The sequence below is a fragment of the Diabrotica virgifera genome, chromosome 9 (genome assembly GCF_917563875.1).
Source record: "Diabrotica virgifera virgifera chromosome 9, PGI_DIABVI_V3a".
Classification (NCBI taxonomy): domain Eukaryota; kingdom Metazoa; phylum Arthropoda; class Insecta; order Coleoptera; family Chrysomelidae; genus Diabrotica; species Diabrotica virgifera.
The window spans coordinates 83,205,423-83,217,078 of record NC_065451.1 but is presented as its reverse complement, the minus strand read 5'-3'; the positions used below and the strand labels follow the sequence as shown (position 1 = coordinate 83,217,078).

The following is an 11,656-nucleotide window of genomic DNA, read 5'->3' as shown; positions in this document are numbered from 1 at the left end:
AGAAACGATTGTACTTCAGGTATCCAAGATTATCGGTGTTGTTTTGTACAAATGTCGAGAGCTTGTTTGAAAGCATGTTAAAGAGTAAATATTTTACTTGTATCTTTGTTAGAATATGGATTCATGATGTGATACCTTTAATATATTTAGGGTTGTTTGATTTTGTCCGTAAAAATTTCACATCAGGATTACAGATAACCATTCATACGATAATGATTAAGAATTAATGCATATAAAATTTTGAAGCAAGTGTAAATCTATGCAGGTTTGGTATTATTGTAGATAAACTTTTAGGTGGTCAAACGTCGTCCTAAACTACTTAAGAGATTTTAGTAAAATGTTCCGTTTATTTACCTGAGTTGAATCCAAAATATTAGTTATTATGGATTTGCATATCTACACACATTTAAAGAATATTAAACAGTTAGAAAAAAGTTCGGAACCAATATAATTAAAAGGATTAACATGTTTGTTTGCATTATTGTATGTTGATAGTTGTAAAGTTAAATATGTATCACTGTTTCATCGCAACTAATTCCTAACATTTTCTATTTCTTCATCAGATGAACTTTCCTCATCTACGTTTATTACTAAAGGTTGTACTTTAATTGATAAGACAACCTTTTCCTTTTTATAACTTTCCATAATTACATTATGGGTATGGCGAACATAATTTTTCCACTGGTCCTTGTTACATTATTTAAAGCTGTTTCCCAAACTTCTAAAACATTTTTATTTGCCAATATGTGCTGATCATAAAACCGTTTCGTTTGACTCAATACCATTTCAATGGCATTAAAGTGACAGTGGTAGGGAGGCAAACGAAGTACTTCATGACCAGCTTTGTTAATTAGCTGATCAACAGCATAATGTTTTGGAGGTCTGGGAAGAGCTTTAGTAATGTCTAATAAAATTGTTTTAGAGCTATTCGGTGGAAATACGATGCCTTTACTTCTCAGCCATTCTACCAGTTCATCTTTTTTCCACGATTGCGTTGGCCATTTATTTATTTGCCGACTATGGTAACTGGCATTATCAAGGACGATCATTGATGGCTCTTGCAATCGTGGTAAAAGATCCTTCTTCAACCAACTCTCAAAAATATCACCATCCATTTCTCCATGATAGTCTCCTGTTTTGGAGCCCGATTTAAAAATTAAGCTTGATCCGTCTATAAATCCATTCTCTGAGCCTGCATGTAAAATTATGTACCTACAACACAAATATAGTTCGATCTAATAAAAACAATTTATTTAAATACAATGGAAATACGTTATCTGCAAAAAAAGGTTATAAGTTAATTATAAAGACCTGAAACGAAAAAAAAATCAACTTAAGTCAGTTAAGGCAATTAAAAAATTTTATAAGTATATTTATCAAGTTACCTCATTCCATCACCAGTTCTTTTTCTTATTCCTTCATTTGTCCCATCCTGCCAAGACCTAACTGATCCAGAAGAAAATATCCATGTTTCGTCCAAAAAAATTAAGGGCATTTTGTTTGCACCTTTTTGGTCATTTTCATGGTACATTCTTAAAAAATTATGTCTCATTTCAACTACATGAGAAGCTTCCATAAAATGTTTTTGTGGATTGTCTCGTTTGTAGCTGAATCCTATTTCTTTCAAGATATGGAAAAGGCTAGTTTTTCCTCCCTCATAAATAAATTTTTCTCTTAAAACTGTCAGAAGACTCGATATTGTAAGAGGCAGCTCTAAAATAATAATAATTAATTTTTAGGAAGGTTTACAGTAGGTACAGGGTTATTCAATATATTTTGACCCCCTTGCATGTAAACTCGGAATGGGACGTTTCGATGCCGCCGGTTCATCGCCGGCCGTTTCGATGCCGCCGGTTCATCGCCAGTCCATTTCATCGCCGTCATATCTCGCATTTCCTAGAATTCCTAATTAATACTAAAAATAACTAATAATTGTAACTGTCGAAAATTCGGAAATATATCAGATAGCGATTAATTGACTGGCGATGAATCGGCCGGCATCGGCATCGAACTGGCGGCATCGAAACGGCGGCGATGAAACGTCCTAGACCCTGTAAACTGCTTTATCTACAGGATTAGAAAAAAATGTAAAATACAAAAGTGAAAAAGTGTGAAATACAAAAAATTTTAAATTATGATTTTTTGACACTTATCATACTAGTTACGTCATCCATCTGGGCGTGATGACGTAATCGACTATTTTTTTAAATGAAAATAGGGGTCGTGTGCTGGCTCATTTGAAAGGTTATTAAATTCTCTATTCAGTAATATAAACAATAAGATGATTATTATACAGGATTTCCAAAAAAGTTGACACAAAAAGAAGAATGTATGTAATTTATTTAATTCAAAACATCTTCTACTGCTGTTAGAAAACAGTTTATTGCACAAATAAACATTGCTTTTCGCTTAAATTCGATGTTCAAATTACCAAGAGGTAGATGGGTGGCAGCTTGAACATTGAATATAAGTGAAAAGTAATGTTTATTTGTTAAATAAACATTTATTTATGTTTTCTGACAGCAGTAGAATTTATTTGGAATTAAATCGAGGGCCGGCGTGGCTCAGGCGGTAGTGTGCTTGACTCGAGTGCTGGAAGGCCGGAGTTCAAATCCTAGCGCCGGCAAGAACAACTAGACATTTATAAAAAAATATCTATTGGCCCCAGGTCAACTCAGCCTGAATAAAAATGAGTACCTTGGGTAAAACCAGGGGTAATAATAGGCGGTTGAAGCGCAGCACTGGCCTATTACCTTCCTTGTATACCGTAGTCCCTAGAAATAGCAGACTACCCTGCTATAATCCCAAAGCAACGAAAGCGGTATAAAACGGGAGACTATTACTATTAAATAAATTACACACATTCTTCTTTTTGTGTCAATTAATTTAATTTAAAAAAAATTTTGGACACCCTGTATAAATAATTATCTTAGTGTTTTTATTACTGAATATAGAATTGAAGAACCTTTCAAATGAGCTAGCACACGACCCTTATTTTTATTAAAAAAAAATAGTCGAATACGTCATTACGCCCAGATGGATGACGTCACTAGTATGATATATATGTCAAAAATCATAATTTAAAAATCTTCTGTATTTATACTTATATGAATAACTTCTGTATTTTACGTCTTTTCTAATTCTGTAAACAAAGCAGTTTGTAGGGGGGTCAAAATATAGTGAATAACCCTGTACATATTACAGAGTTGCAAATTTTCTCGGAAAGGGTGTTAATATAAATATATGGTGCTGCTCGATTTTCAATCATGGAAGTCGTTTAGAATCGTTAATTTGAATTGTATACGTTAATATTGAATAATATTAAATGTTATTCCTTACTTATAGTAGGGGAGGAAAGTATGCTAAATTTGCAGTCACTCGAGCGCTTTGGGGACCTATTGAGTTGTGATTATTAGGTCCTAAAACCAAAAAAAGTTAAGTAAAATTTTCCATTTTTGTGGGGACTTTCCATTTTTTTAATTTAATTTTCTATTTCCAACAATCATTTTTTTCGATTATAGCGCCATCTATCCATAATTCAAAAAAATGTTTCGAATAAAAGTTGCTTATTTTAACGTAAAGAATCCAAATCTGCAATAAAAATTTGGAGCTCCTATTTAAGATTTTAAAGGAACCCCCCACACCACCTCCGCGGAGGACCGTGTTTGGTACCATTCGATAGATTTTTCAAAAATATTGAATACGTGTATTTTGCACTTTTTCGACCTGATGTTTATTTTGCAAAATATTGCGGAATTTGTATTTAAAATTTTAAATTTACCCTCCACCCCACTACGTGGGGGTCACGTTTGGTATCATTCGATAGATTTTAGAAATATATTGAACACGTATTTTTTTAGTTTTTCGATATGACGTTTATTTCGCGAAATATTCGCTTTTTTTGTTAAAGTTTTTGACTCTCCCATTTCCTTACGTCAGATTTTTGAAATATACACTCTTTTGCATGTCCTTAACTTAGCTTATCTTAGGCCCGGTCTTTTCACCTCCGAATAAAAGTTATCCGGAGGTTTATTTGACAGATTTACATGTAATCTGCTGAATAAACTTCCCAATAAATAGTTATTCGGAGGTGAAAAGACCGGGCCTTAATCTGATAATTTCGAGTATTTTTAAGGATAGATTTTTTTTCGGGCCCTACTTAACGAACGCCCCTGTGTTAAGAGCCAATATATGGTAGAGGTACATTTGCAGGATACCAGGTTTCTCCCCATATGATAATCTGACGCACTCGAGTAACTGCAAAAATTCTCGCTTGGGCTCCCCTACCATCAAGAAAATATTGGAGCTGAACTTATTTCTGTTAACTAACAATAATTCTGTGTCTGAGGTGAGTAAGCACATAAGTTAAAAATTCGGAAATTTTTTTTATCAAAATATGTAGGGGATTTGTAATAATACCATCGGCACCAAGTACTTAAGTATTCCATGCATTTTTACGTCTGTTATTGCGAAGTGTGCATAATAACTATATTGAGAAAATACCGATTTGAGTTGTGAATAAACACTTAAAAACTAGGTGAATAAAACTAGGCAAAATGACTTATGTGCTTTCTCACAACGGTCAAAGAATTGTAAGTTGCCTACATTTGGCGCAACTCTAATAAACTAAATTTTTAGCCTTACTTTTATTTTTATACATAATATAAACTTACTTTGTTCATACATGCGATAAATTTCTGAGCGAATTCTATTTTTGACGCTATCATCTAAGTCCCTCGTTAATTTTCGTTTGCGATTTATTGTGTGCTTGAATGAGTGAGTTCCAGTATGAGGTCCATCTTTAAATCTGCGCACACTACTTATCGAGATTTGCAGACATTTGGATGTTAACTGAAATGTTTTTAGTGGAATATTTGAAACATTTACATAATTCTATAAATAAATTTTAATATGATCAACTTACCTCAACAGGGTTTTCATTCGGTAAATGATTTAAAGAAAAAAAGTGGTAGGCATTTCGAGTTAATATTTGTGCAGTTTCATTACCCTGTAATTTAACAGCATCCGTGCTCGTCTAAAAATATTAACTATTAAAGAACATTATTATATTTATTAAAGAAAAACTTACCAAGGCATTAGGTGGCGGAACTAATGAAACAATTTGACTATCCATAATAATAAAATTAAAACGAAAAACTAATAAAACTAACTAATTAACTAAATAGAACTAACAAATAACGAAACAACAATAACACCTACTAATAATATCTAATAATATAAACACTATCTAATAATATAATCAACGCGAATAATAAAATAATTTAGACACTATGTTAAACAGTTATTATGACAACTGAAATTATTTATTTTGAATAAAGGTACGGATAATTTTATGAGATTAGTATACACTCCCACTATTCCTAATAATTCTTCTTTTTTTAATGAAAGATTAAGTTAATTTCAGCAGCTAATAGCGTGAGGTAGGAATTTTTGTGTTGTATGTTTCCTATTCCGAATGTGTCAAAAAAAATCTGGCGAGAGCGAATGTAGTATACTAAGGTAAGTTAGCTTAAATCGACCTATTTTAACCTCAGGAATCTAAGGTTAAGCTATGGCCCATTCTTTACCAAACACCCTGTATACATATATAGATATTTTTATATAAATATATAAATACTCTAAATATATAAATATAGGTACAGTAAAAATATTATCAATAAGAGGACATTTTATTTCAAGTAGTTATGAGTCCTTCCTTATTATCCTTCATTATTATTCCGTCTGGAGAGTATCCCAACCACTGATGTTTCTTGGCAATAATGAAACCCGTTTTTTCCACTGCGTATCCAGTACTCTTTATGTATCTTGCCTCCTCCTCAGTTGAGATCCCATATTGCATAGCTCTAAAATAAAATGTGTAATACTTTAAAATGCAAGCAAGTAATATATTAAATATATTATATAACACACTTGTTTGAAAATCCTTTTGGCCAAAAATATTTCTGGATCTTATCGTTCCAATTTTCTTTAGAATATGTATATACAGAATAGCACCGAGAACCACTTATTCTAAACAGTCTTTCTTTATTCCACAATTTTCTGTTACCCATAGATTCAATCGCCACACTTTTTATATCTACATTACTCATTTTGTTATATATTATTTGGCAACATTTTTGTCAATACTCCAGTCGGGAAGACACTTCAAAGTGACACTTTCATTGGAGTGCGTAAGAATTATATCCATGAAGTCTTCCAATCTGTGAATAATAAATAAAAATTAACTGAAATAACAATACACATCAATTCTGTATCTCGGAGGTAAACTACGCTGTCATTTTGAGCAACTGCGTTTAGCATGTGTTTGCAACAAAGTTTAAAGAACTTAAAATATTAATAAAAATCTTATATATCCAATAATTGGTTGAAAGACAATATGACCATGTTTTAATGATAATATATAACCAATTTATATAATCCAACTAATAACAACAGTGAATAAAAGGAACTTATTCAAACAACATGTCGACATAGTGTAGTTTACCTCCGAGGTCCAGAATTCTTCTAAATATTTTGTTAATATATTATACTGGTTACCATCACCAACCCATGCTTTAAGTCCAAATTGTTGAGACTCTTCACGACAAGCAAAAGCAGTTAAATCAGTACTTACACTTAAAAAATAAACCAAACATTAATACAAATACCAATATTATCATTTCCCAACCTCTCTTTACTTGGTCCAGGTTTTGATTGTAGATCAAATTCATCGATTTGCATTTGTTCTTCAGTTTTTTTAATGCCATTAACAACCAAAAAATTGAACAACTGTTAAAACAATTCATATGAACATATTTAATCAAGACTAATAAACAATATAATATTAGGTCTGGATCCCGCATACAAAAAAACATTGATTAATAGTAAGCTAAAAATTTGTTAATAGCTTAAGGGTGTCCAGTAGGACAAACTTTGATGCATGGGAACACTGGAACGGGGGAGTTTTAATTGTGGAACAGGTTAAAAATTTGGAACGTCATACTACGAAAATGTCCCATGTATTTTTTTGGAAAGAACTTCCAATTGATTTGTTACCCTTTCATTAAACTCTCGTGCAAAAATCAGAGACGGCTATTTATCACCAACTAGGCATTTTAATAAGTTTGACACGTAGAACATGTCAAATAACAGGAATGTGCTGGTGATAAATAGCAGTCTGATTTTTGCATGAGAGTTTAATTAAAGGGCAACAAATCAATTGGAAGTTCTGTCCGACAAAATACATGGGACATTTTCGTAGTCTGACGTTCCAAATTTTTAACCTGTTCCACAATTAAAACTTCCCCTGTTCCAGTGTTCCCATACATCAAGGTTTGTCCTACTAGACACCGTTAACATATTAACAAATTTTTAGCTTGCTATTAATCAACTTTTTTTTGGTACGCAGGATCCAGACCTATATGCAATTATAAAGCAACATTTGGTATTTCTATCGTGCTATGTATTATGATAAGAGTATAAGTCAAAAATGAGTTTTCACTACGACTCTTCAAATGTTTTATTACCACTGCTGAAATAACTATTACAACTAAGTATCAAAATGGTGATGAAATATGATGCATAACTGTAGTAATTAACTATTTTACTTTCTACTTCGATAATACCTTATTAACAATAAAATTCAATGGTCTTTTTTATGACTTATATTCTTAGTATATAGCACGTTAGATTTTTTCTTACCAATTTGAAAATATGCAAAGATACTCACCCTTCTGAATCACGGATATGTGTGTATGAATGATCAATATCATGGGCCAAGTTGACAACCTCTCTACTATTTGTTAAGTTGCAAAATATATTTCTGTTAATTAAAGAATTAATTATGTGGTCAGTATATGCCTTTGATTGGGAAACATTTGTCTTTTCTATATTGTTTATTTGGAATATTACTTCAGGAGACCTATTCCATGTCTTACTTTCCGATGTACACGACACCAATTCTTGTACTTTTCCTAAAAGATATGACAGATGTCCTAAAAGATATAAAAATGAACACTAAAACGTTAGTTTAACACTAATACAGCCATTAAAACCATATTTAAAAAAGACAGTGTGAAAGTTTACCTGTTTAGACTGTTTACCTAGTTATAGAAAAATGTTCCAAAGAGAAACAAGGCTCCGATGTGTTTGCAAGCCGCAGAATATCCAGTGCCAGCAGGGCAGCTGCAAGATGACTGGCAAATTTCCGATTTATTTTTTCTAATAACCATCTCCAAGTTATAATCTGCTGTTTTTTTGCTCCGCACAGCACTTGCTCAAAATGAACAACAAATCTTTGTCCTCAGCAATTTGGGTATACTTAATAAATAATTTTATTGCCAATATTCGACCCTTTTCTATGCCCTTTTTAGCCATTTGCTGTTGAAAAAAGACGTCTATGCTGGCTTTATCAATTATTTTTAGCCCTAAAAAAATGCTATAGAGCAGAAACAAAATGTATAGGCAGTCTCGTTCGAACGTTCGGACAGTAAAGTCGTTATCGTAGATAACCATTAGTTTATAATAATTGCGTTTTAATTTCACAAGTTTTTGTTAGTGAAGTGCAAAACAACACATCTATTAATCATTGGGTGATGATAGATTTTGTTATCATTGGATGATAACAAATTTAGTGAGTACCTATTTAATTTACCTACTTCATAATATTTAACATGTCACAGAACGTCAATAACCCTACTAAATCGTATTCAGCGGCGTTAGCCCAGAACTCGAATCTACTACCAAACAGAGATCAAGCCGTAGTATTTACATCAATAGATGGTTTTAAAATACAAGACTATCTCCTACAGATTGGACCAATAGTGAACCCACATAATATAATATATTGTTCACGCATCTCTAACAATCGAGTATGCATATACTTGAGGGATAAAAACATTGTCGACGATTTTCCAAAAAATAATGAAAGTATCACAATTAATAACACTCGTATAGTTGCTCGAAGGTTAATTACCCCATCAGATAGGTTGCTAATATCTAATGCAAGCCCCACAATTTCTAATGAAGAAATCACAGGATGTTTACAAAATCTAGGCTTAACATTATTATCGCCAATGATACAACTGAGAATTGGAGCTACTGACCCAGCTTACAGCCATATACTTAGTTTTAGAAGACAAATTTACATCTCGCCTCCAGAAAATGCATCTTTACCGGAATACATTGATATAGAACAAGATGGAATAGTAAATAGGTTATGTTTAACACTAGACAGCCACAGCTGTTTCAAATGCAAGCAGGCAGGACACAATGCTTTACAATGCACTGCCTCATTTCCACCACCTATGAGTATAATACCTACAGGAAGCAATAATCAATCAGACAACATAACTCAGGCCCAGAATTCAGCACTTTCTATTTCTGACACCACTACCGCTTCTTCTTCCAATAATACACAACCCATCAAAGACCACAGTTCACTAATAAAACAAACCGTACCCCTAGATATGTCTAAGCTATCTACGACACAAAATCCAGAACTATCAAACTCACCCCTCTCCCAAACTTTAAATACCCCTATGAATCTTGAGACAAACAAAAATATTTTGGTGGACAATACAAAGTCCGATCATCCCTCAACACAAAATAACTCACAAAAACGTACCGCTTCTGCTGTTTCTTCTCCTACTTCTGAGGATGTCCAATTCGCAACTCCAACTATAACACAAAATAAGAAAAAGAGTAGAACAGAAAAAAACCTGAACAAAACATAAAGTTTTCAGACAATACTAAAACATATATAGATAATCACTCGCCTCCTTTTTGCCTCAGCAGTCAGCAAGTTGAAAGTCTACTAGAAAATTGCTACGGCTACTCTGATGTAGTAACGGTAGCGAAGGATTATAACTCTGACATCGTAGCTATTATCACTATGTTGGATGAAATTCACCCACATTTAAAAGACAGAACAACAAAATATCGCTGCACTAAATTGAGAAAAAAATTAGCTGTACAAATTAATTTACCACTTAATTTAACGAATTTGGATTCTGACAGTGATTCCTCCACTTTTTAATTTTTGTGTTCATTAATAAAATATAATCATTATGTATAACAAAATTTTACAGTGGAATTTAAATAGCTTTAAAACTCGTTTACCTATGTTACAGTTGTTAATCAATCAATACACACCACAAATTATTTGTCTTCAAGAAACTAATTTTAAAGATTCCACCTTCATGAATCTAAAATCTTTTAATTCATATTTAAAAATAGGGATAATGCTGGTCACGCTTCAGGTGGCGTTGCCATTTATGTAAAAGAACAAATAATATCCAAAGAAATTCCTCTAAGCACAAATCTGGAAGCTGTAGCTGTACAAATTGGTACAACACATAAAGTTAACATATGTAATATATATATATATATACCTCCAAATTATAACCTAGAAGAACAACATCTTGTAAACCTAATAAATCAGGTACCTAATCCAAAATTTATACTGGGAGATCTAAATGGGCATAACACTAACTGGGATTCCTTTAAAACTACATCTACCAGAAAAAAGATTGAAAATATAGTGAACACGTTAAATCTTGCAATACTAAACGATGGTAGTAGCACCCACTTACGCTTATCGACAGGGACATTTTCTTCTATAGATATCTCACTTTGTACGCCCACTCTTCAAATAAATCACAATTGGTACGTAGAAACAGACTTATATGGGAGTGATCACTACCCGATTTTAATAGAGAAACACTTATTAAATCTACGCCAGTAGATCCTGATCCGAGATGGAGGTTAGACAAAGCTGACTGGGGCCTTTTTCAAGAAATTATCCGTAGTGAATCTTCAATGATTTGTTTAGATAATACAATAGACGAAATAATTCTACAATTCAATAAAATCATAACCGAAGCAGCTATAAAAGCAATAGGAAAAACAAAGTTCATTGAAAGAGATAAAGTTACTCCCTGGTGGAATGAAGAATGTAAAGAAGCTATTAAACTAAGTAAAAAAGCTCTTCAAAAGTACAAAAGACACAAAAATCTAGAAAATTTAATCGAACTTAAAAGGAGTAGGGCTAGAGCCAAACTGGTTACCACAAGATCTAAAAGACAATCCTGGATAAAATATGTAGAAACGATAAATAATTACACACCTGTATCAAAAGTTTGGAGGAAAATAAAGAAGATAACAGGCTCGAGTTCATATCAAGGAATAGATTCATTAGAATTAGACAATAAATCATCTACAACAGACCATGCAGAAATCGTAGAAAAAATAGCCGAAACATTCCAGTTAACATCCTCAAATTCTATTTATGATAAAGATTTCCTAACATATAAAGAACAAAAAGAAAGTATTCCTATCAACATAGTAAACAATAATGAACCTATAAATGTACTTATCACAATCAGAGAAATAAGAGAGATGTTAGATTCTTCAAAGGACACATCTCCAGGTCCGGATGACATTCCAGCTTCTTTTCTGAAACACCTACCTGAACAAGCTTTAGACATTTTATTAAAAATATACAATCGTATATGGACTAAACATGAATTTCCCAGATTATGGAAATCCTCTATAACTATTCCCATCTTAAAACCTAATAAACCACGAAACAAAGCAGATTCTTATCGTCCTGTCTCTCTAACTTGTGTCATGTGTCATTGTGGTGTCTGGAAGAAAA

General features: G+C 32.5%; 1 protein-coding gene across 1 annotated transcript; it reads right to left on the bottom strand.

Moving 5' to 3' along the window:
• Window positions 1-647: 647 nt before the first annotated feature.
• Window positions 648-5,134, bottom strand: LOC126891059 (uncharacterized). Its single transcript, XM_050660237.1, has 5 exons — window positions 5,090-5,134; window positions 4,925-5,035; window positions 4,674-4,851; window positions 1,386-1,713; window positions 648-1,212 (listed from the first exon to the last, which is right to left on the bottom strand). The coding sequence occupies exons 1-5, from the start codon at window positions 5,132-5,134 to the stop codon at window positions 648-650; spliced, it is 1,227 nt and encodes a 408-aa protein (XP_050516194.1).
• Window positions 5,135-11,656: the final 6,522 nt, after the last annotated feature.